This window comes from Rhamphochromis sp. 'chilingali', assembly GCF_963969265.1.
Source record: "Rhamphochromis sp. 'chilingali' genome assembly, chromosome: 18".
Taxonomy (NCBI): domain Eukaryota; kingdom Metazoa; phylum Chordata; class Actinopteri; order Cichliformes; family Cichlidae; genus Rhamphochromis; species Rhamphochromis sp. 'chilingali'.
The window spans coordinates 22,061,758-22,088,848 of record NC_137945.1 but is presented as its reverse complement, the minus strand read 5'-3'; the positions used below and the strand labels follow the sequence as shown (position 1 = coordinate 22,088,848).

At 40.5% G+C, this 27,091-nt stretch overlaps 1 protein-coding gene across 1 annotated transcript in view; it reads right to left on the bottom strand.

The window, feature by feature from the left end:
* Window positions 1–27,091, bottom strand: part of ofcc1 (orofacial cleft 1 candidate 1) — a 75,058-nt gene that overhangs the window by 20,695 nt on the left and 27,272 nt on the right. The window contains exons 15-20 of the mRNA XM_080865668.1: window positions 25,026–25,117; window positions 23,068–23,213; window positions 10,937–11,191; window positions 8,639–8,891; window positions 8,093–8,256; window positions 2,798–2,957 (exon numbers count right to left, since the gene is read on the bottom strand). Coding sequence (XP_080721794.1) covers window positions 2,798–2,957; window positions 8,093–8,256; window positions 8,639–8,891; window positions 10,937–11,191; window positions 23,068–23,213; window positions 25,026–25,117 — 1,070 coding nt within the window. The remainder of the gene's footprint in view (window positions 1–2,797; window positions 2,958–8,092; window positions 8,257–8,638; window positions 8,892–10,936; window positions 11,192–23,067; window positions 23,214–25,025; window positions 25,118–27,091) is intronic.

Here is a 27,091-nt window from a genome sequence, read left to right as displayed (position 1 = left end):
AGTGCCAGAGTTAGTTAAAAGAAACATGGGCTATTTGCAGATCCCGATAGCCCGAGATCGGATTTGTTCAAAATATCTCACTCTATCTTTTTCAATAACGTTTTAAATTTGGTTACAAACTCTTGATGCTCCTATGGGTACCTTGTTTTTCCTTCCCCTCATCCCTCCTTTTTCTCGCTCAGCTAATGAAGGTCTCGTAGCCCACTGTTATTAAAATTACGCCCTTGCCTCTGATATTAATTGGGTCCATAATAAGGAATGCGTCAGATTCATTATTTAATTGCAAGGGCACATTTGGAATACAGTTTCTGAAATGTATTTTTAATGAAAAACACTACATCCTGACCTAATCATATCAACCTTATTCTATCTAATTAAGGATGCAAAAAATCATTAGAGTTGCAAAATATTAGTTTCAGCTCTTTTGGGCTGCTCCTTTGCTCGCTTTCATGAATATATTTTTTCCCTGTCTATGATAAATAGTTAATGAGGGAAAAATGACAAAAATTTGCATGTAGTCAAATTAGTCTAATAGGGATATGTCTTTGCTGAGTTAGGAAAGTGACCCTTTTCATAGGAGAAACTGTTACAATAATTATGAAATAATGGTAAGGCCCATCTTATTTTGATGAAAAATGGTCTGCTTGAATAATGTAAAAATGTTAAAATGCAATAACCCTAAATTTTCATCAGACCAGAGAACGTGTTAACGTGTTAGCATTTTATCAGTTTAATAACATCAAATTAGGTATAATATGAAGTATGCTGTAATTGTTACCATGGAGGGGGATATGCAGTAATGCAAAGATGATTTAGCAGTGCACCACAGCAAGAGGCCATCAGCTGCTAAATGAGGCATTTTCTTAATCACAAACTTTGGGGATGTAATTTCTTTTAAAGTCTCCAAACAACGGAAGGCTCAATTTTCTTCCAATAAACAGGTCCATCACCATCCCATTAATGGCGGTGTAGTCACCTCTCAGAACAGGGGTTGCATTTCATTAAGGCATGAAGACCAATAAACAACAACAACAAAAAAGACTTTAGAAAAAGAATAGCATTTACACGATTACAATTATACTATCTGGTTTAGCAATGTAGTGTAAAACCATTTAAAAAGTGTATTTTTTAGGTCCTGCTGATGCAAAATGTATTCCTCTGTTTCTCTCACTTTTGTAGCTGAGTTTTTGTACAATTTTCTATCAAGAAGAATCCAGCTTTTCAAAGGTATCCATTCCCCTGTGTCTGGCACGTCACAATCGACATAGTTAAATACTTTGTTTAGGAAAACAAGATTTTGCATACTGTTTTGTCTTCATGTCTCCTGCTTCCTGTTGCACGTCCTGTCTTTTGTTTCAAAATAAAGTGTAACTACAGATTAAAAAAACCCCAACAAAGCATTGCATCATTGAGAGGAAGACACAAGTTCTAATGCCATGTTGACACAATCGGCAACAAGCTCACTTTGTTGCATCGTTCACCGCTGAAGTTTTGTTCCGTCTCTGCCTGTGGGGCTCTGTTGGTTGCTGCTTCACCCTGTTATTACTGCCCTGAAGAAATTCAGGAATGTTTAACTTTGCTTTATCACATGTCCCACCTGTCACACGGTGACAAGTGTCAGGTATGAGATAGCAGCTTCATGTTGCCTTTTTCATTGAAACGAAATTCGCTTTTCCCCAGCGCTGTGAACGCAACATAATGAATGCAGTCCTGCTTGTAGTGTAAACTTTGTTACGACACGGTTTGACGCGACTTTGATGTGTAGTCGTTCAGATATTAACTGCTACGACCCTCAAAAACTACATTTTGGTTTGGCCCACTCTGTTTTAGTTCTACAATTAGACAAAATAATGCATCACTTCCTAATGCGCAGACCATCTTTCACCACAGTCCACTGCAGCCTCTCATCCCGTTGCCTCACATACTTATTTGAGAAAAGAGCAAGGGAGTTAATGAACATGGAGAACATGTAGCGAGCAGTGTGCTACTAAAATACCCTACAGAATAAATTAAAGGGGGCTGCAGTTTGATCGCTGCATTCTATTTCCCTTATCTCAACAAGTCACATTTTCAATCACTATGCAAAGATTTTACATCAGGGGTAGGCTTTGTGCTAATACACTGCCCTCTCCTGTGCCACCATCATCGACCTACACGGGGCTGGGCCACATGCGTCATCCTCTCCCCCGTGATAGTAATTTCATGGGGACAAGCATTTATTTCAGCTGCCTTAGATGATTTCGAAATGTCCGCAATAAGGGAATGCCCACTATATCTCACACACGCATTCCACTGTGTGTGTTGATTGAGCAGTCTCTCTTTAATGAAATATCTTCGAAAATTGGTTTCCACAGACTAATCAGGCTGCCTGTTAGCTGAGTTTCTGTTTTGGTAATTATCTTGTACTAATTAGAACGGAGCTAAAGACCTCTGAGATGAATTCTCAGCTTTCTCAAATGTAACTAAAGAAAATTTAATGATATAAAATGAACCTATTCTATACATCCTCTCGGATGTAATATCTCCTTTAAAGTGACCAGTGAATGCTAACCCTGTGTTATCTTGGCTGCCTTTAAATGCTTCTGTTAGTGCCTCACTGATCTCACCCAGCTCAGCACTTTCATTGAGCACCTGCACCACGGCAGAAGACCTTATTGGTTACAAACACCACAGTTAATTCCTCCCCTTTGACTAGGTTAATTGAAAAGACTAGTATCATTAGCCCAACAGGTCACTATTGGTTTAATTACAATGCAATTCATTTAGAGACAGCAAAGGAGACCAATAATGTATCTACCTTGCGCCTCTCTCCATTGAACCCTCTCCACTGCTCTGCTTTCTTGACAATGTAGCTCAGTTCCTGATTGGACAGCTCAAGGTCTTGAGGCAGGAAGAATACCCCCTCCTTGGCGGTGAGTCGCTGAAAGACATCCAGCATGCGACCATCATTGTGGAGTCTGGAAGGTGTGTGGTGAGAAAAAAGAAAAGATTCAGAAATGTAAGACGGCGCAACAAAAGCAGACTGACTGGAGATCTTAGAGAACGTTTTTGACTAAACACAGCCTTTTGTAATAAAATACTGCACTGCATTCCTGATACAAAAAATATGGCTTCATATCTACATTTTAGCGTTATAATTTTTTAATTGCTGGTGACAACTCAAGACTGATAAGAAGCTCTTTGAGCACATGAGAATATGCCCGACAGTGGCACGAGATTTAAAAAATGGCGACTTGCTATATGAGGGTACTTAGCCTGCAAATACAGCAGATATTAAAGAAACACAGAAGGGAATGGGAACTTCCCAATGACAGGGAATGAATGATGGCCAATAAAGTATACAGCGGTAACTGTACTGCCCACCACAGACCTAGCATTGTAAAGCCACACCTGGCCCTTTGGTTGTCCCTGACCAGCCCATGTTTGGTCAATCGGATTCAAATGTAAATACATGCATCATGTTGTTTTTCCTATTTCACCCATTAAACACTCTTTTTTATTGGAAATATTTTGAAGAGGATTTCTCTATGTATGTACATACATGTCTGCAAGGGGATATAGCTTCACTGTAAATGCACTGGAGCAGACAGTGATGAGAAATGTCAGATCACGGCAAAAAAAAAAGAATGACTGATGCAGAATGAATGTGGAGTTTTTGACAGGCCACGGACTTCTAAGTATTTATTTACTGAAGTCAGTAAAGCTATGTCCTTAGTTTTTGTCGAGCACATTGCTGTGTTTAAGAATTACATTTAAAATTGCCATTATGAGACTAAACACACAGAGAAATACAAGAACCTGACTGATGCAGCCTAGAAACCTTTACTGGCAAAGCTGCAAAAGCAACAAAGACTTTTTACTCAGATTTACGCCTTAAATCATCAGACTTTACTGAAGCATTATAACACAAACACAACTAATGAGTGAAATTACTCGTTTATGTTATTTCTACAGACACGTATGTATATCAGTTTAGGAGTCACTGGCAATTAACCTGCTTTACCACTGACGTATGAGAACATGTTGCTTGTTTCATTGCCACCAAGAACCAATCTTTTTTTTTTCTTAGTTTGTTATTAAGAATATTAATTGCGTTCATTAAATCATGGTCGCTGGTTGTAAACAAGTGCACCTATGAGAAATGGAGGCTGGAGGATGGTGAACCAAAAAATGTTTCCACTGTTGCAGAAACATGTAAAATGCGGTGCGTAATTAAATATATACGTTTGTTATTTCATAGGTTACTGCAGTATATGCCCTCAAAAGTTCCAAGAGCATTTGAAACATCACCTTTATTCACACATACCTAGAAAAGTTCATATGAAACCTATTTTTGGTTCCAGAACACAGACGTTGTGTGGATCTGCAGCTTGCAGAAATGCACAGGGCCAACTTTTTATTCTGACAGCTGGGTTGGATGCTCTATAAAAGTCTAATACATCAATTGAAACAGCAAAAGGAATCAAACAAATTGGCCTGTGAGTGGGAAGTATTTTGTGGACACAAGCTGAGTGTAGAAATGTCTGAGTTTGGCTGGGTGTCTGCGTGGTTGCACAAATATTAATGTGTGGGAGTCGGATCCTGGGATGTTCTTCAGTGTTAATGCTGTGCTTCAAAGATGGCAGATACAGTGGACGTGCTGGTTGCAGATGCATCTGGAGAGCCCGGCTTGAGTCACAAGAAAATTTTCTGCCCAGCAGAAGGCATATTGATTCATACCTCCACATGAGTACGCATCACCAAAATGCTATTTTTCGTTTGCCACATGCAGCCAACCCCTAAAAAGAAACACCATGTCTGTAAACAAATGTCTTGGCTGACCATCAAAACCAACAGACCTTGTGCCCTTCCACAGAGATTCTAGCCTGTCAGAGGGTAATCAACTCTCAAATAAAACCAACATCAAGGAGGCAAGGATTTATACAAGAAGCTGGTACGGAGCTTTGAACTCAGCATCATTCCCCATTGCTCTTGGGAGTGGGATGTTTGTAGAATCTTGACCTCAGACACAGGAATAGCATGCATTCATTTTAATCCTACACTTGAATTGTGCTTCTCATTCATTTATGCGGTTTCTCTCTTGGAGGAATTCACCATCTTTGCATCTCCGAGCTTCAAAACGGGCTAATTTCTTTGGTGTGGAAAAGGCCTGAATTTAAGTATGTAATTCTTTACCATGTAGGTTGTGATCTGGATGACAAGGCTCATGGCAGGTCTTTGTTTAAGCACAAGGTTCACGAGTTGATGTCAGTGGATGAAAGGGTCAGAGAATAAAACACAAATGATTTGTCTTTCTAACGTATATGTTAGTATTATCTCACCCAAAGGTTTTTCTCACTTTGGTTGCTCTGTAGTGTAGTGGTTTACACATTTGCCTAGCAAGCAAAAGATGGGAGGTGACACAAATCCCTTTGGGGTTGCATCAAGAAAGGCATCCAGTGTGAAAACTGCTCAATCAAACATGCAGAGATACCCACTGTGGAAACCCTTAGTGAACAAAGGAGCAGTCAAAAGTAGCTTAAACTGTATTTCTCAATTTACAGAATGTGTGATTTATTTTAAAGGATCCTATCAAACTAAATTTAATGGAACAGAAGGATTCAGTGCAAACAAAGATACCTTCTTATCTTGTTCCATCAAAAACAAACTTGCAAACCTCTTCTAATGAAGAAGGAAAACTGATAAAGACACTGATGAAGTAGACACTTGCAGTAACTGAAACAAACAAAGTTTTTTTTCTTTTACAGTCTTGCAAAAATGTTGATGGAACTACCACTACACTACTACTTTTATAGCTGCTCATTTTGGTTTCCATAAAGGGTCAAAGAATACAGAGGTATTTTACGTGTATTTTTGCAGGCAGTGAATAAAAGCTTCCTAAATGTAATTAAGAAAAAAGGATAACAGTCCATTCTATCTATACATACGGCCTGGAGCATATTTTTTAGAAATAGGTCATGGTCTGTGTCAGAGCCCCTTCCTTGTAGCCAATAGGAAATTGTAACCCATAAAATTATCAGCCTTGCTTCAGCCTCGTGGCCTACATTCAGTACAAACCCGTGTGGCTGCTGAGTGGCAGAAGTCATTATTCCCGGCTGCTGTTTTAATATTGTCCATTTAGTCTGATCCCGATAAGCGTCTCGCTCACTGAAATTAGATGGCACCATCTCCTTGGCTGCCAATCTCAAACTGATTAATTCAATAGGCGCTTTCTTACATTTTAAGCTATTAATGGAATTTGGTCGTATGTTAGAGTGAGAGAACACACCTTGGATGAATACTGAGTTACACTATTCAGTAATTTATCACCTGCCTGCCTTTAAAGTGAGTCCTATATTGCAAAAAGTCTGTCAAATCAAATGCCTTTGAATGTTTGAGAAAGAGCAGTGTTTGTTTTGCCTGGGCTTTCCAACTAATCAGCAAAAGGTCTATAGATGACATGAAAAAGCCATCCGAGTTGCCAAATCACAATGCAGGCTAGCAACCAAATGTTTCAACATGGCTGACCTCAATCTGCAAGACATGAGTGGAACACACAGTGCATTAAGATAGAGTATGTGTGTTCATCACCATCCGCACGCCGTCCTTTTCAATATGTATGAAACCTGCAGTGATCCCAACCATGCAAAACACCCAGCCTAATCGGATAAAGTAAGGGGGTTCCATATTCACGCTATATCAAAACACATCTAACTTTTGAATTAGAAATGATTTCCATTTTCCAGTGAATTGCAGCGAATGGTATGTTCAGGCAATCTAGCTGTGTGGTGCGTGTGTATATTCCTGATTCTGTGTTTAATAAGTTTGTGTATGCTTGTGTATGTGAGCCTTTGATGCATAACTCCATCAGTAATTCCCTGCAACTATAAATTCAAAATAAATTACATCAACATCTGTTTATATTTTTGATTTTTTTTTGTTTACAGTTTTTTTGTGGACAGAAAAGGTGAATAAATACTTGATGAAGGGTGGAACAAGCAGGATAGTAACATTTAGATATACTGTATTATTATTAACTGGTGCTATACTATCCAGTTGTTAAGTGATGACGTGATGAATCCTACTTCCGGGCCTAAAGTAGTCTGCGTTTAATAAGGCCTGGAGACTAGCCAGCAACCCCTGTCAACCTCTAGTCCTTAAAGAAAAATGTGTATTTCCGGTTAGCAAGTGGTTGCTGGAAGTTGCTGTTCAAGAAGAGGTATACAGTCCTACACAAGAAACATCTTCATGATTGTTTTGTTGCTAGCAGATTGCTGTTTCCACCTGCAGTTTGCAAGTTGCAATCAAGTTTCACTACTCCTCGAGGAGCAGTTGGCCAGTGTTTGTAGGCAGGTAGCTGACTTCCAACTATAGGTGGCCACAGCTAGTTGCTAGCTGTATTTTAGCCGTGTGATTACTAGCAACCGAAGCAATCATAAAGAGATTTTTAATGCAGAAACTTTAGCAACCACTTCTTAACCACTTGTTAACAATGTTTCCCTCGAAAATAGAGGTTGTCAGGAGATCACTTACCTGTCTCTAGGCCGGTGTGACTGAGACCCAAAGAAACCAATTTCAAAATGTCATCGTTCTGATTTACTAAATGGGGAGGAGGTAAGGTTTGGACGATTAAGGGCTGGTTGTGCATTTGTGTGCTGTGGGTTGCGGGGGTGTTATAGGTTTTACTGCAGTGGTTTTATTGTCCCAGCTCACTTGAGATCAGATTGACCTACATGTAGCCCCTGAAACAGAATTTAAGGCAGACTTATTTGTGGGTGTCTCATAAAGATACTTTGTATTTAATGCCACAGATACAAGTGGCATTAACAAGTGATATAACTTGTTTTCAGATTCAAAACAAAGTTCTTGTAGATGGTTGACTTAAACCAAGCCAGCAAGTATTAAATACGTTTATTGTACATATTATATACTAGGAGCATACCGAAAACAGAAACAAATTAACATTCAAAAATACATTCATTTTATCTCTAAAATAACAAGAAAATATTTGAGATTTATTTTAATGTTAATGCCAGTTGCTTCAAAACATTTTGTGTTTAAGATAATGTAATTGTTTTCTTGCTATATTTGGTATTCTAACTGTGTAGCTCACCTGAGCAGGTACATGGAAAGGATGGTGATGGAAAGGAGAAAAACGACAGCATAGAGGAAGAGAGTGATGATCACCCCCGCTGCACCTGATTTGTCAGCTTGATAGAAGTGCCAATAAAGCTTGGCAGCATCCCCCACTGGTGTGTCAGGACTGTAGGAGAGGCGCTAAGGAGACAAGGATTAAAAATAAATAATAAGTAGTTTCCTATAACTGTGGATGCAGAAAATCTCTTTTTCTAAATGAAGATCACAAGACAGTTCACGGATTTTCTTTCACATATTTCAAAAGTCAAAATATAACAACGTTTTCTCTCCCTTTTTACGTTTAAGTTGCTGCCTACATGAAACTGCAGCAAGAAATGTCCAATCCATTTCAGTCACCTTACACATCTAACCCGCTGCCAAAAAAGACACCCATCCAACCTTGCACATTTTGCTTCTCACCCTCTCTGCACTCTTTTTTTTGTAATCTAAAGTCACTTTGCCAAGATAAAGTGAACTCCTATTTAAAGTGCACAAGTGTCCAAGTTATTTTTAAGTGACTTACCCCGAGGATGGCGTCCACTGCAAAGACTGCCAGGGGGTCGAGGACTGTCCACACTCCCTGAGCCATGATAAACTTTGACGTGAAGGAAGGGAGTGAGCCAAATATCTGTTGACAGCCCCATCTGATCAGAACCAGCAGGAACGTTATTGCGTTCAAGGTCAGGGGACCCACCACCACCATTGCCAGCTCCTCCCGGGTGTGGAGTAAAGAACTCTGGTACACGAGGTCCACCGTGTGTGCGTGGAAGTGGAATCTGGTATGAGAGGAAAGTGTCAATATATGTGTACCATATTTGTGCTTGTGATGCTTTGCAGCTCAAGGGCAGCTGTTTCCAGCAACTCCATATACTGTGTTATAGTATTTGTGGCTAATTCACTCAAATGACTTTGATGGCATTATGACTGACTGTTGTTAAGGAAACCTTTATACCTATTACTATCATAAAAGACACTAAAGATGCAAAGGACACTGAAAGTAAGAGTATTACCACCTTTGCCGATACATGGCAGAGCTTATCCAAGCCCGTTGTACGTTAAACTCCCCATTTACAGCAAGCCTCATGAGTTCCTTAATCTTCCCATCAGTCAGGAGGAGGTAGAGCCAGTGGTGGGAGAGGAGGGGTCCAGTTTTCTCTCATTAATTTCCATCTGATTTGCTCCAAGAGTCAAGCATCTCTCAGATTCTGTCCATTAATCTGACAGTAGAGGTCCATTGGTGTTTCATCTGAAGCAAATCTCTCAAGAGATTCAAGCCCCAAAAAGTCATTTCAGAGAACAGAGATTACCTCTCTGGATGACCGGTAAAGACAAGAGACTTTGATGTGTTATTTTTTATATTTCCAGACAAAATTATAAGTAAAAATCTTAAGATCTCTCTCAAATGCTTCCTATTATTTTGGCACAAAATAAGAGACATTTTGTGCTATAATTAAAGTACATTTAGTTAAGTACAACTTTGACATACTTTTTCTGTCCTTGAAGAATGTGATTTATGCTACACTCTACTTCTGATCGCTCTCTTAACAGATTACATTGAAAAACATATTTAATAAGCACAAAAATATTATACTGCTTATGCCTACAGTATATGTTTACTTATAATTCAGGATATTCTGAACACAAGATGTTTAGTACCTTAGACCAGTGTATTACTGCTTTGTAACTTGAGTGAGTAAAAGAAAAGAAGAGAAGAAATGAAGCACTCATAGATGACTGTAGAAGCACTGAAGGCCAGGGACTTTTGCTGTTGGGGACTCTTTGCAGGCCAATGATGTCCCGGGATGGATTATGGGAAGGGAGAATGCAAAAACAAACAGACACAGACGTAGAAAGAAAGAAAAAGGAACGAGTGTGAGATATAAGGGTGAAGCGAGGTATGCCTGTCATCATGCCAACCGCTCTGACTGTCACTTAGTCTCTCTCTCCCTCCCTCTCAATGGGCATCATCAGCTCTGACCATTGCATGGAGAGAGAAATGCTTGGAGGGAGAGCAGCAGATTTGGACATGTGGAAGTTGTCATCCAGCGTTGACCCCCTCTGTTTTCACATTTTTGTTTTCTATCCGCCCCCTCAGTCCATTCTTTTTTCCTTTTTTTTTCACTCAGCCACATTTTTTTTTCTTCCTGAGCTCTCCTCCATCACTTTCCATGATGTTTGCGCCCCTGAGTTATTGTAATAAAAACCTGGTTGTATGCATGTTTGCAGCCAGCCCTTTTATTGTGATGAATTAAATCAGCACCATATGCTATTCCAATGTGATTTAACAGTTCTGTGGCATCTTATTGCTGTTTATTATCAATGCTGCGTACCAAATAATAACAATAAATTCCTTCCAAATAATGTAGCCTTTTGGGACTTAAAGCTGTGTGGTGAGCAAACTCCCCCAGCAATGGTTTGTTAATATTGAGAAAGTCTTGTTAAAATGTTAATGGGGGGATTCCAAACAGATGATCTGGGTGTATCAAGCCTGCATTTGCCAACACACACACCAAGACACACACAGCACATCCTCATCCTCTCAGCTTGTTGTCCTCTCCGCATCGTATTTTCCCATAACTGTACACCGCATGTGTGTGAGCCTACATTCAGGTCATGTTATGTGTGGCCATGCTAATGAATTTACAGTATGGTAATATGCTACTATTATCTGGTATGTGTCAGTCCTCCGTTTTTATTAATGGATTTATCTCAGCAGCAATGTGTGCGCTTGAAAAGTTTTGCGCGTCTGTGTGTGTATTCATGCGATCCTCTTCCATGCATGTGTGTGTGTGCAGGGCAATATCAAAGGAAGCAAACTCACTTGTTGACAGGAACTGCTATGGCCTGGAGGTAGAGCCACTGGCTGCAGTAATGCAGGTAGAGCCTCAGAAACCACATCAAAGCCAGCAGCAGTATAATGAGGCCGAGCTGCTGAACGGAGCCATGCCAGCTACTATGCAGTTGTTGTTGTTGCCGCAGCAACGGCAGGCCCAGCTCAGATGGCAGCATGGAGAGAGCCAGACGCGCTCGGTCAGACAGACACGGAGGACAGGAGCCAGGTCCAGTCAGTTGTGATCTGTTTTCATAAGAGGAGGATCATACACACTGTACATGACTATCTGAAGTTTTCTTCAGCATTTCTTTTTTTTTTTTAGACACTGATACTATTACTCAAGTATGTAATTATGTGAGTTCATTACTCAGATTTCCTCCAATGAAAGCATTGTAATGTCTTTTTTTCTCATTAATTTTACATCACACTTTCAGGCTGGATAAGAACGTTCATGCACAGGTGACCACATAAAGCAAGATTACTGAAACAGAACAAAGGTGTTGACTTTGTTCAGTCGATTTGGAGGTTATGACAATCACTTTGAATAATGATGCAAATCCTTCCTCCTCTTTCTGTTGCATACTATTCAGAAGCTTATTTCCATCACGACAGCCATGCAGTAAACATTAAAGGTAGGGAAATGTAGTATTCAAACTGGCACACACACGCATACAATTGCCAACATATACACAAGTGCTCTCTCTTTTTTCCCCTCTCACTAACACACCAAAGACACGCAAACAGATAGGAATCCCTTTCAGCGGTGCTCAGCTTCCCTCAGCACCTCTGCCTCCTATGTGCCGCCCTTTGTCAGGCCTGCTCAACTATTCCCTTTCATAAGGAGTGCACAGATGGAGCAGTGGAGGCAGGAGCAAAGGAAAGGAAAGGAAAGGAAAGAAAAGGAAAGGAAATACCCTAACATAAAAACCTGACATTTCACATTTGTGTATAGGTAAATTAGGTGTGCATTTACAACATTCGTTGACTTTTGTTCAATATAATTTGCACATGTCAACAAGCAGTGATAGTGATGACTCCTAGCATTCGCCTGATAGTAATTAGAACAAGACTTAAAGTAGGTGTTTACAGTAGAGCTATGGCGAGGATCACACAATGTGACTTAAGGCATATGCCTGTGGACATCCCCATGTCTCACCACTGTGTCCCAGAGCACAGTTGGAATTCACTTTGTAGTGTGTATCTAGGGAAAATGGTACATTGCCTAAAGACGAAAAACCGAATCAATTGTATTGCTCTCTCACCCCCATTACCAAATGTGGGCTAGACTTGCATCAAAATGTACAAGTGCATTGTGTTCCCTGCTTCTACTAATACGAAAATGTGGAGCCTCACATAGTTTTGTTCGAACCCAGAGATAATTTTGGCCGTCGCTGTGAGGTGTGAAGTGTGAAATTATCTGAAGTTGAATCAAGTTTCCTCAGTGGATGCTATTTAGAGCAGTGGTATATTTTGCTGTACATGTGGGAAAAGTTGGAATTCATTGAAAAAAAAAAAAGGTGCTCAGTCAAGAGTTTGGGCTGATAAATGTTCGAGCTTGGCTGACATAACATTTATCCTGTTGGGCTAAATGTGTCATGAAAGTCTGTTATCACTCAGCTCTCTGTTTGAGATCTTAAACTAAAGTATACTCCACTGCGAATAAACTGCGTGTTTCCTGTGTGAAACCACTGGTTGCTCATGCACACAGAGTAAATATATATATTTATTCAGCCAAAGTCTTTGTTTACTATCACTGAAAAAGATCCAATTCAGTGCTTTTATACAAGATTTGGAGTTAAAACGCAGATAGAAAGATGATGTCTTAGCAAACGCATCTCATGCTTCTCCACAAAAGCACTTCCAGCTTTATCGCAACTTCACTGTGTTGTACAAAAAATGCTCTCCAAATCCCTGTAAACGCAGTGTGTCGCAGACACAGGCGAGATGCTACCCTGTCAACTGGCATCGCGCAGAAACAGCAAACACAATCTGACGTCCATCTTTCATGTAATGAAGATATTGATGATGCATGAAAGAGGAATATTTTTAGACGTCTTCACGAAGCGGCCCCTTCTAAAGGAAACCGGTAACATGATGTGAAATCTGTTATCCCGACTGAATTGATTTCATTATGGCACCTCCAATTACAAAAGTATAATACAGAAAAATAGGGGAAGGCAGCGGGCGGACGTGTGGGATTTTTATCTCGCAGGGATGAAGGATGTTTCATTTCAATATCATAGCCTGTCCTCTGAATGGCTGATAGTATGTGGCACAGTGGCCAAGTGATGAAACCAACCATTTCAACAGGCATGCATGGGACATAATACTATATTTTAATTGTAGTTTTAATGCTTTTGTGAAATCTGGGCCAGAAGCTGTTTGCTCATTATCTTAGTTTTGATATGTTTGTTCTTCATACCCGTGTCATCAAAGCATATTGCAAAAGGACTCATCATCCACTCCAAATCTTTCCTGAGTGTGCCAAGGCCTGTAAATCAGATTTAACTAGCGTGTTTCTGTCAGAAGCATCTCCTGGACTGGTTTTCCCAGGCTGGTGTCCCTTAATGTTGTACGCTATGACAACAAACAGACGCTACGCTCTTAAAAATAGCACAAAGCGAAAAGCAAGTAGTGACATGCATTATACCTTGAAGACGGCACGGGTAATACGAGATGGAAGGGTGGATGGGGGAGGGAGTACAGTGGGGTGTTCCATTTAAAATAGCACACTTATGGTGTGAAGGCTCCAGGGCTGTAGGGAGTAAAGGTAACCCGCAGATTCCCTCTGCGTAGCCCCGATGGCTTAAACCCTCCAGTGTCAGACCACTTAAAGTCTTGGACTTATCCCTTTATTCGGAGGATTAAGATATTTTCTGTCACTTTCTTATTTAGGCCACCGGCATTGTTTTTAAATTCCCACACTTCTTTTCCCACCTAGTCGATGAACGGTTTGCTGTTGGGGAAACAGAGAAAGCAAAAAAAAAACAAAAAAAAACCCCACTGTGAAAATAGACTTAAGAGATTGACAGATAATGTAATTGTTTTCTTAGTGGCCCAGATGCATAAGTGTTGTGGTGATTATGGAAGTGTGATTATCTCTGTCAAGAGATAGGACTCAAGATACCACATCTTTGTTTATATTTCATTTTTGAGGAACGCTGATAATGCATTTGTTTTGAATTAGGAGTGTATCTGTCATCTGTCCTACGTGCGTTACACAATCAGGTCTAAGGCGTTGCTAGGGCTTGGAACGTGGTGAAAGGTTTTTGGTAATCTGAAAGAAACTTATAGGTCATCATGTCAGCCTTGTCACCTGTGTTTGCAGTACCCATGTGATACATCGAGAGCTTAGAGGCATTGCTGGCTAATGACGGTTGCAGACACAGGTAGTGGCAAAATGCGTTTAACTGGAATAAAACAAAGAACGCTGTCTATCAGCCAAGAAAAGAGAGAGCAAGTAACTCAGAGAACAATTAGTGAGGGGATAACTGTGTATTTAAAAGTGGTGAGAGCGTCCAGAATAAAACTTGTGCTTTAAGTGGTCTTTCACAAATTTGATTGGCATTGTATATGTGCATCAGTATGCTGTCAGTGTAGATAGTTATGATGGGGCATGTAGAGGGGAAGACCTAAGCTACTAGAGTCCACAAAGCTGAATCAAAACATACCACAGGCATCACACCCAAAGCTGCGAGACTAAACACCTATATCACTTTAGTCAGTCAGTCAGCCCAGCAACAGCATCCAGCATCACTGTCTTAAATTACAACAAAACAAACACAATATGATAAACAAAATGAATAATAAAAGTAATAAATCCTCTTTTGCTTTAGATGTTAAACTAAATGGCCTTTTTGTTTCAATGTTTTGAAACATACTTGTGTAATGTTAACCAGCCATTGCTCACTCCGGGCATGAGATATCTATCATTTTGTCAGAACATTGTTACATTTTACAAGTTGTTGGCACCCAAAAGTAGTTGGGAGCGCTTTGGCTTCTTTAGACTAACTAATTTAGCCTGGCATGCCACCTGCATAATCACTGTTACACACAAAGTAGACACACCAAGGCACTCCCTGGCCTCCCACAGCTGGATACTCCACAAAAACGGGTCCCCAACAGATTATTACTTGTTTCAATTGAATCGCTGCCAAAGCCATCACTGCTCCAGCTTCTTATGTCTTGCTTTTCATTTAACACTTTTTTTTTGCCTTTTGTCCCTGGAAACCAAAGAAGTGGATGTTATCAGTTATATTTGAATACTAATAATTATTTTGACATTTGACTCTAATGCAAGTGATCCTGAAAAGCTTGAAAAGTTCTTGAAGCTGTTTTGCATTTCATGCAAGTGGTTTCTTTAGTTCTGTAGGAGATCTATAATGCGAGTGCAAAAAAATCACAATAAAGAATTATTAACTAAAACTGCCAAATAAGTTTCAGAAGTTTGTGTAAATAAAATTCACGTGTATGCATTTCAATTATGTGAACAAACGTATTTATTTTTAAATTTTATTCATGCAGAAGTACAGATGTTTATTGCAGTTCTGGCACTGAAGCAGTGCTTTGCACAGGTGGGCCAAATATAATGCACGAAGCTTACAAAGTGGAAACCATAAAGAAACACGCTCCCACAAGATGTATTAAATGATAATTATTGGTTTCTAAGCTGGTATCATTTTCCAAAGCACCTCGAACGTGTATGTGTGTGTGCACAATAACAACTTGGACAGAGCATCTCTCTGTGCCTGTAAGGCTTTTAGATAATTGAGTCATTTTATATCATCTTGTGAGAACTTTTATTTATACAAGGAAAAAAAAGAATCAGAAAGCATGAAAAAAAAAAATGCATCGGATACAACTTTGTGCTCACTCTTTCTCTCGTACTCCCTCCTCTCATTTGTTTTTTTTCTTTGCTTTATTTTTTTCCAAGTGAAACTACCTTAACATGTTGAGGTTTTATAAGCACATTTATTTATTTTGCAAATCTGCCAAAGAGTATATACATACCCTAAACGAGCTCCATTGACAAAACTGGAGCACAGTGGCAGGTATTTGGAGTCAATTGCCATGTAATAAAACCTGTACACATCAGAATTAAAAATCAAGCCAATTACTTGCAATTAAACAGAAGTTATGGAGAACAGAATTTTAAAAAGTAAAAATATCTATGATACATTCATAGATGAGAGGTATAACAACGGCTCTACAAGTCAAACCATGTAACCGTCTCATATCTCATATTTGTGGATAAACTAGTCTTAGATCATGAGCCATAATTTAGCAACTTGACTCTTGCATTGCCTAAACTCCTCCTGCAAAAACATTTTGGCCTCCTCGCACACATTGGAATAGTTTAGATGCATAAATGAGGTAGCTGTTTCATTGCTGAGCAACATGTGGCGTTTTTATGGAGTGCCTGACTTAGCACGAGAGGGAATTAAAAATGGAAATGGCAGGTCCCTTGGTGCACCATAAAGTAGGGTGGAAACATTTCAAATGCAGATGCACCTGGGATGGACAAACACATACTGACTTTGCGAGTGCTACACACACACACACACACACACACACACACACACACACACACACACACACACACACACACACACACACACACACACACACAAATGGTGCAACTACCACCACCCTTGTGCTCAACAATGAAGAACAGGTTGTTGTTTTCTCGCTCTCTCTCTAGATTTTTGGGGGGCGCTGAGAAAATACAGATATGGGTGCCAGTGGATGTGCAACACAATAAGCGATAAATGCAGAACAAATAAATGTTCCACATCCATCCATTCAGCAATCTGTGTGAGGTGTACAGGGACGGGTGCTGCAGAATGTATGTATGGCCCTCCAGAGAGTTGCATCAGTATTTAAATGGATTTCACTTTTTTGACCTTGCTTCATAACTGCAGGACATTGTCACCAGAGAGATAGAGACAGGATGGAGAGGGAAAGATGGAGAAAATGAGAGGCAGAGAAGTGAGATAAAGACGGAATTAACAGGAGGGAGGGAGAGGAAGAAAGGAAATAATAAAGAGCTATAGAGTCTAACTGTGCGGGTACGCAGAGATCAATTAAGTGAGTGCTAAAGACAAAAAGCAAAGATGATGTTTGACTTGAAGACGTGGCCTGAAATGCCTTTTGGAGTAGGAGTCTGTAACTCTCAAACCACTTTTTTTCCAATCCCAGGCTTTGTTACAATACATTACCACTAATGGGGGCCAATTATGTTCAATGATGTAATGTTTTGTTATTGATTCAAATGCTTCATTCAAAGGAATCCAGCCTCAACACAAATATGGATTAACAAAGATCATGTTTTTTTTATAGATACTATAACTGTAACTGTCTCCAAGCAAATATAAGAAGAAGGTAAATGCCTGTCAGGCCTGCTCCACCTTTGTTTATTGCTGATAATAATAGCACAACAACAATCTCGCACAGCCATTGAAGTGGAGTGGACCAACATTCCACAGGCCACAATTGACAATCTGATAGACTCCATGCGACGATGTGTTGCACTGCATGAGGCAAATGGTGGTCACACCAGATACTGACCGGTTCTGGGTCCCCAGACCCCCAATAGCGCAAAAAACTGCACATTCCAGGGTGGCCTTTTGTTGTGGGCAGTCTGAGGTACACCTGTGCACTACTCATGATGTCAGATCAGCATCCTGATGTGGCACACCTGTGAGGTGGGATGGATTATCTCAATATAGCAGATGTGCCCACTACCACACATTTGGACTGATTTGTGACCACTGTCTGGGAGGGATGGTTATATTGTGTATCTGGAATGAATTTTAGGTCTCTACGTCCATCCCATGGGGAATGGGAGCAAAAACAAAAGTGTTGCGTTTATATTTTTGTTCAGTGTATATATATACAAACGCTGCAGTAGGCAACTGCAACTTCTGATTACATCGGCATCCAGAGAGCTTGTCAGTTATAGTATCAGAGCTGCCTGTCAGTAATATTTTCCTAAGAGTTCACATTTATTTGCACAGGACACAGTCCATTAGTGCATGTTTGTGCTACAGTGCATTGGCTGTTACATAGCTGCATGTAAAACTTGTAATTTCTGGAAGAGTTATGTGTTTATATAACGCTGGGGAACTAGTGATTACAGATATAAAAGAAAAAAGGAAGAGCGTAAGTTAAGTGCCATCTCTGGCTTAGCTCTATTTTTTCAAGTGCACACAAAGGCCTCATGCACAAATCATATGCGATTACTCATATATTCTTACATATAGCTCCTGCCACTTTTCAGTATCTGACACCTCCCCTCTTTCCCACGTGTCAGTGTGAAGCGCATTCATTTGACCCAGACCACCAATGGGACCGCAGTATGCGCCCACTGATGCACACCATCAGTGTGAATTAACCAATCATATTGCAGTGTTAGTCTGTCAAGGATGTGACAGCTCTGATTTCCATAAAGGAAGCGGCATGTTGATTTTGCGAGTATGTGTCTGTGAGATCTGAAAGTGACCCAGGGCACGTCTGGCCACTAAAAAAACCCCTAACATGTGCACTCGGGCCGTGGTAGCCAGGGGCCACTCTTTCACACATGCAAGCAGGTACTTGGGCATGCAGAAGCGCAGACACTTCCCTGCCCTCTCAGTACAGGAAAGAGCCCTGGAAAGCGCTAGAGAGGGGTGACTAGCACCACCATGTCTCCACCCACTTATCCTACCAGTATTACATCAGAATTTATTGACCCTTGCACAGAGTTGTGATTCGTAGCTGCAGTTTGCAGAGGATTGACAGCCTGAAACTGGGTGTTATTTCAGGTGTTCTTCTGCCTTTTTTCTGTACACAACTTCAGGCTCGGCTTTCTTTCTCTCCACGACAGTTGCTGGTCTTTCCCAGGCGTGCGGCACTGCGGGGTTGCACGTTACCCTTGTTATAAACACGTAAAATAGAATAACACTTAACTTGGAATCTTATATTTGAGCGAGGAAACATACTCAAACAGATGGAGGGCACAGAATGATAGAGACACAGAGATACACATCAGGGACGCTCCTATAGGCTCGGTTGGGGGAAACGGGTGGAGAGGAACGTTGGTCCCCAACGAGGCGAGTTAACTGGGGGAAATTAGGTCAGTGTGTTCCCTCTGACTCCACAGCAAGAGCAGGCTGTGCGTGTGTGTGTGTGCGTGTGTGTGTGTGTGTGTGTGTGTGTGTGTGTGTGTGTGTGTGTGTGTGTGTGTGTGTGTGTGTGCGTGTGTGTTTTCCAGTGCACCTACAGTATAACACTCCACCACTATAGCAACATACTGTGCTACACAATCAAGGTCTGCTCCTGATTTCGTGTGTGTGTGTGGATTTGTGTACCTGTTTGAGACTTATTAGCATATGACCTAACTTTAATCTAGTTCACTGTCACCGCAGTGGCTTCTTCCTTCCTTGAGTCCAGACTTAACGGTGGTGTTTAATAGCTGCAGCAATAACAGCTAAAACTGTATTTATTATTATTCATTCAACTTATCTAACTGAGACGACAAACAAGCATGTAACTAATCATGGCATCATAATTAGCAGCAAAATAGTTCAGATTTTGAAACAACTAGATAAAGGTTAAGCGACATTTATCCCCAGATGACCTAACAGCATTTTGTAATAAAAGCTTTGGGGACAGATGGGGACAGTTCTGCAGCCAGTTGTCCTCCAGAGAATGAAAACGCTCTCTGCTACCTTCAACACAGCTTTGTCTTCACTGTCGCTCTTCATGTTTCCCGATCAGGACGAGTCACACATACTATAATTGATATGAGATTTAGGGGATATATTTCAGTGTAATTAGAATCTTGATAATTGGACTAATTAGATCTAATTGCTATATGAGAATGACTTTGATTAAAACAGGTTTCTCTCCTCAAAACGAGAGTAGGAAAAAAAAACAGTTGGGTGACATTGATGAGGTATAATACGACACTATAGCAATTTGATAATAATCATGTAAGTATGTGGTACACTACATAGGAAGAGGGTATATATTATCAGATAACAACTAATAGTAATTATTATTATTAGTAATAATTCGTCAATATCACACATGATGAGGTTTGCACAGGTCGAATGTGAGCTACCATTAGTATCTCATCACCGTGCTGAGTACACAAAATGTAAAGTAGTCTTTAAAGTGTAAAATTAATTCAGCATGTTTATCCTCGACCAAAAGCATTAAATTGGCCCGATCGAATTACAACAGCCATATTGAATCAGGTGCTTTGATTTTGCTCAGTGCTATTCTGTGAGAAAAAAAGAGGAGTATTGAAAATTACACTTGTAGACATCAAATAAACTGGAGGGTCGGCTGGAGTCTTTCAAGCGTGTTCAAACAGATATCAGCGGCACAGTAACGCTTGACAAAAAGATCATTCCTGACATGTTTTCAGACTTTTTCATTTGCCCAGAACTAATTTGCAATTGTCAATACCTGCAGTTTTTTAAAAAAAGTGCATAGCATAGTGTTTTCTTTGATTTTCGACTTCATTATTTTTTTTATTTTATTTCTATGCCTTTTTAGATCACCAGCGTGGAAATGTGAAAACAATTACACAAGAAAGCCTGATCCTCACCCAATGAAACAAAGACTTTAAATAAAAGATATACATGTGTGTACTATAATATATAAACAATCATATCCATTGGAAACATCTCCTCCCAAAAGATGTACTTTGCAGTATTTCTGTCAAAGTAGATGACGTTGTCACCATTTGGAATAAAAAAAACTTTTACATAAAACCTCTAGTAGTTTTCATTCGTGTCGACTTGGTTCTACTTGTATCAGTATTATGTTTTTATGTAGTTGATACATTTAAAAAAAAAAATTTTTTTAATTTAATTTACAGTCCCACCTGTAACGCACACACAGTCTAAGCACTTGTATACAGGTCCCATACATACTGCAGATCTCTTTAAGACATTAGCCCACTTCATTCCAATTCATCGCGCTGCATTTATTTTACTTGATGAATAAAGTGCTCCTGACTGCGACACATAAATGAATGCACTATGTTAAACCGCTCGTGTGATTCTCCGACTGTCTGAACTGAATCTTACTGTTTCAAAGTCTTTGCTTAATAATGCATGAGCATCTGATTTGCACATTTGTGTCAGGATGCCTTATAAAAATCTCAATGAGCTCAGTCTCTTGTGGCTCAATAGATGGCAGTAATATCCCTCAATCACTTCAGTATGATTCCTTTCCTCAGTTAAAATACAAGAATATACAGGCAAGTGTGTGTGTGTGTGTGTGTGCATACTCTACTCGCTTGCATAGTCAAAAAATACTGTACACACCCTCTGTCTCTCACATTCGTCTACAGATGCACATAAACACAGACACAGAGATAAAAACCCGAGCTCCCAAAATGCGAAAAGACGACGCGGGGCGAGATGACATCATTAAGGCAAAATAAATAAAAAAATATCTGTAAATAATCCCTTTTGTCGGCATCTCTGTCAGTCCTCAGGTAATGTAGACAAACCCAGAATAAGTCAAACAACACAGCGGGAGAGACAGATGAGAGACTGCTGCGTCTTTAACGTCACTGTGAAAGCCAGCACTGCCACTGTATCTTTCTAATAGTCTGATTAGGTGAGGGCAAAAAAATAAAATAAAATTATCAGCCTTTAGCTCAAAGATACTGTAATGTGTGTGCTTGTAAAGATGAAATCAATAGCAGCAGCACCTTCACAGGGCATCAGGGAACAGCCGAGTCTCCAACTCAATACAATCCGTACCTATAACTGACAGAAATGTCTCATCTCACCGAACCCAGCAACTGCTCAGAGGTAAAAAGCGGCACTATGAATAATCGTGAAAACCATTTAATTGTGTCCCTTTGTGCGCAGTCTGCCCGGGCTCTGTGTTCATTTTTTTTTTTTTTTTGTATTCACTTTCCCTCAAGATAGTCTCTATGTCGTCATTTGTTGGCAGGATACGCTGGTAATCATTTGAATTCCCTCAGTATGTTCAGAAGATGTCAGGGAGTAGTCTCTGATCTTGTTTAATATGTGACCAGCAGCTATAAATTACAAACTCCCAGAAATGAGGAAACATGGGTACTTTTAAATCTCCAGGGAGCGCTCGCTTTATGTCTCTCTTGCACATACATACAGTAGACTCTCTCGCTGTCTTTACTCTCCCCCCCCAGTGCAGTAATGGTAATCTCCTCCCCTCAATTTAGTTGACATTCAAATAAAAACAAATACCTGAGACTTTTCTTGTTGAAATAAGCAATTTTGCTCTCAGTCTGTTTTGATGCTCCATGGGCATGCGGGTGCTACCTGGATGCTTTTAGCAAATTTGGCCGAGGTGTTTGAAATTCGGCGCTCTGTTTGTATTTCATACATTCTTGTTTTCTCATTAAAATCAAATGCTGTGAGCCACAATAAAGATGAAACGTAATTTCCACGCATTTTTGCAGAGGACTGGGAGACAACAACAACAAAAATTCACGGGGACATTATTGTTGTAGCGTTTGGTTTGGCTTTAAATGCGACACTGTCACAAAGCAAATTAGCTGAAATACGACTGATTATTTTGTCCTGAAAAGCAAAGCACAAAGAAACACTGACTGTTGATTGTGCAGTCTTGAGATCTAAGTCAAATGTAGGCAAGTACAGATTTAATTAACAGACAAAAGAGGACTTGTGACTTCTGAAAGTATCAAATATAAAAATGATAGTATTGTGGGCAGCTGAATTTCTGTGATTCCTCACCAAATTCTTATGGAGTGCTTTCCTTTCCTTCGGGACAGATGAGGCCACCAGGCTCTGGAAATTGCTTTGAGTGTGCCTTGTTTATGTTGGGAAATTAAAATTGAGTTATATGCGATTTAAGCTATACCACATACAAACTCATTTGGATTTCCCTCGAAAGACACTCGACTACTTTATCTATATCTGTTAAGGAGGTGTTCTAGGCACGTCTTGTTGTCAGAGTCTGTCTGGTTGATGCTGTACATTTCAGCGTCTGTGAGGCACAGAAACCACTTGTCACCCACGTTTTTCTTTCTTTTGCTTTTTTTTCTTTTCTTTCCCCCACACATTTGAATTTTGCAAGGCTGAGCCGGGATAATGAGTGGTGAGACTTACTGTAGGGAGAATGTATACTCCTCCATCTCCTCCGCGGAGAGGTTCTCCATTGAAGGCTGCATCTTCTGTTTGTCTGCCTGCCGAGGCGGTGCACTTCTGCCGCTCATGCTGGGGCCACAGCTATTTGTCTTCTTGATTGGCTTCTTCTGTGAGGAGCAGAAATCGGGGAGAACACATGCGGATGTCATTTGTAATCAAAGCAGGAAACAGGCCTCTGAATTTATCTTGGGGGATGCACACGGTGACAGTGACAGTGTGCGTGGCGCTTTGGAGCCTCTCCTATATCTCACCCGCGCCTCAATTGACACGAGACAAGAATGACGGCAAAATCGCATACGGCATGCCATCCTTCAACTTGAGTTCATTTGGGAAACATGCGTACAGTGATGGTGGCGTTAAATATGTGATATTTGAGCAGCTGGCACTGTTTTTTTCCACACAAGTCGTTTACTGTCATCGTCATAAACACAGTCAAATGGAGTTAGGAAATGGGGTTTTAAATTTTTCACTAAGGTACTTGGGAGCAGATATTATTTGTTAAGCCGCCAACATGTTAACGGCTTGCTTTCCCTGGCCGTGTCAGCCCTGCCTGTGTTGCCCTTGGGTGGGCTTAGTGCCTTTCTGCTTGAAGTTGTGAAATACACACTGATGTATGTTAATGAGACCCACAGTTTGGAATAAGCAAGCTGCCTCTTTTTTCCACCCCTTTCTGACTCTACCTCTCTCCGTTTTATTTTTTATTTTTTTCTTCATCTTCCCTTTCCTCCATCCCTCTCTGTCTCTCCCTCTGAGATAAACTAGGCCCAGGAAGTAGTAAATGGGCAGAGTCCCATAAAAGCTCCATCCGTTTTCATAGGGCAATCTTTGCCAAAGCAAGCTTGGATTCCAGAGTGATGATCACAATAAAAAGGTGGAAAAGAGTGAGAGAAAAAGGCAGAGAGACGGGGGGGGGGGGGGGGGGGGGGGGGGGGGGGGGGGAATGCAGGAGATATACCACAATGTTCTCCAGTGTCTCCACACAATAAATTTAATGCAATACCTTAAGAGTGGATTCCGTATATAGCTGAATTCCTGCCCTGTGGGCAAAGTGGTCGCCTGGAGAAAATTCATTTTAATTAGGCCTGCACTGCAGGTTGAAGGGCTGAAATCTGATCCCTAGCGCTTCCAGGCTGGGGCAGGTTGGAGATCACTCCACTTAATCATTAGACAACTGGGTTCCAACCAAGACATTTGACAGAGTTAGCAAGGTTTTAAAGATAGGCCAAGAGGGGAAGGAAAAACATGGTCTGCAGAGGCTGCAGAGATATAAAACCTCATATCAACAAACTCATTTATTTAACAGGTCATCCCTGATTAATGGTGGTCCAAAGAGCCTCTTGTACATCAGCAGGAGGAGGTTAGTAGGAATAAAGACGGGCAAGAAAGGGTGGTGGGTATATGTGTTTGAGAGAAGGAGGCTTGATGTTGTTCATAGGCGTCTAACTACCTCAACAATAACATCACAACAACAAAAGGCCGCAGCAGAGGCACAATGGAAGGGGCGGACCGGGAGGCAGCAATGCCAGATCAGCACATGGAGTAATTTTGCAATTACCACTTCAAAGTATGGCAGGTAACACGCAGGCTTTGATTAATTTAGCTTAAGTCGTCTGTAGCCCAGGAAGAGGCGTGTTTAGAACGGTTTGGAGAAGAAGAAAAAAAGGCGAGGCCTGGCTAGCGTTGCTGATTTCACACAATTTGAGCTGCTTTGGCTTGTCAAGCAGATCAAAACTGGCTTTGAAGGCTGAAAAATACCTGTTAGTGTGAAATGTATTTTGACAAATCTCAGATAATAAGCCGGGGAGGTGCGCGCAAGGCCGCAGAGAGGGGCGGGAAGGAAAGGGAGGGAATGGAAGGGGAAAGCAGAAAGGGTGCTCATTTTAAGGGTGGGAACACTTCCCCTTAAATCACAGTGTTACCTTGTAGTGATTCCCACCCTCTGCTTTCTCCCTGCATGGATCACTCTTCTCTCCGGTGCTTCCAGAAATGGCTCCTGATGAGAAATTCTTGCCTGCACGCCCAAAAGAGAAATAATGTGCAGTAAGTGTAAAGAGGAAAAGAATATTTAAGGTTGTTTTCTCTTGCATACCACACTTTATCATTATAATTTCAGGCCTGAGTAATATTAATACACATATAATAAAAAAAGGGGAAGAAAAAATATATAGGGAGATACAGTAAGATATATAGATATGGATATATATGCAATTACAAATGATGAAAAATCAAAAAATAAATTAAATTTTGGTTATGATACATTTTCACACATTTTCCCATCATTTCCCTTCTTCTGAAGTGTTTTTCATCCTCCATTTCTTTTTCTCTTTTCTCTGTCTCGCATTTTTTTTCTTGCTGTAATTTAAATGGTAAGCCGCCAGATGTGTGTCTCATGCTTGAAGAGTCGAAGATCTGCATTATTTAGCATATTAACATTCACAGAATTTAAAAAAGGGTTCCTGCTTTGCCTGGAGGTTGCAATTAAGTAAACCTTAGCTTGATACATGTAAAAATCTCACTATGTGAAACTTTTTTTTCCCCCCGTGGAACCAATCACATCTATATACTACATATGGAAGACTCAGCAATGATATAATTTTTCTCCTGCTGTGGGATTAAATATATCAGTAATAATAACTTAAATATTAGCCACACATCAGAAATCCTCCTGACAGCTAAATTTTTACTGCATTTAAATGGCAGGAAGATTCTGCTCACCTCTATTTTTCACAGAGTCTGAAATCAGATTTCACACTGATGTAGTTTTTAATTACCACCCCTTTGCTGGTAAACATTTGCCCTGGTGTTATAGTTATTCTATTCTCAGGATAAAATGTTTATTTCTACATTATAAAGACGTTACATAACTGTGTACTCAGTTGTGTGGTCACATCAGGGCTTGGGATAAACACACTTGCCAGCCACAAGATTAAAACAGCAGGTGACTAGAACTGACCACTTTGTTAAATGCAATGTTTTGCTCTCTTTCTTGTTAGTCACTGCAGGCCAGGCCCTTTCTGGTTTCAGTGACCCCCTCCAGAAGACTCTAAGCCAAAAAGTGCTCAGTAATGACTCAAACAAGGAGAATAAGAGCCTGAGAAATATACCTGGTCTTTCAAACTCCCTTGTTACCAATCCAATCGAGCATTCACAGTATGCACAGAGACTCCACCCCTGCAAACCACAGGAACTAAAGGATCTAAACACCATGGGACACTTTCAGACATCCTCTGTGCCAGTTTTTACTGGTTAGAACTGGTTTGGTGGCATGAAAAGAACTTGCACAATATTAGACAAGTGATTTTAAAGTTGTGTCAAATTGGTGTGTCTTAGTATAAAGAGTATAAAAAAGTACAGGTCTTCAAGTGTCAAAAAATCAAAGAATCTTTTTGTAAACTATAGGATGTTACCCTACCTTGTTTTAAAAAGCATAGTCGGATTAAATAGCACACAGCGACACTGCTGACTTTAGTTTACATTGGACAGAAGTCTTTTTAATGTTGCACATGAGCACTACGTCTGTGCTCATGTGCAGACAGTCTGAGTCAGAACAATGCAATGCTCTCACACACAAATACACACACCCCTCATACTCTATTAGCTGAAGCATCAACCACATAAACTCACAGACTTGGACCACCGTGGATTAGGATCTTTTCAGAGACTGTACTATCACACACACACAAACACGAACTTATTACACTAGGCCCCACTTGCTTACGCTCAGACGCTATGGAACGAGAATCAGTGCGGAGGCAGCATCGACAGCTCTGACAGCTAAAGGCTACGTCCATGAACTCAGAGTGCTAGAGCTGCCACAACTCCAGCCTCCCTGGGCACCCAAGGCCAACAACAAACTCCTTGTTTTCCCCCCTGTGCTCTGAGCTATAAGACCAGAACACATACTCATCCACTGCACACACACACACACACACGCACACACACTCTGTATTGATGCACCCACACACAAAAAGGCAAAGATATTAAT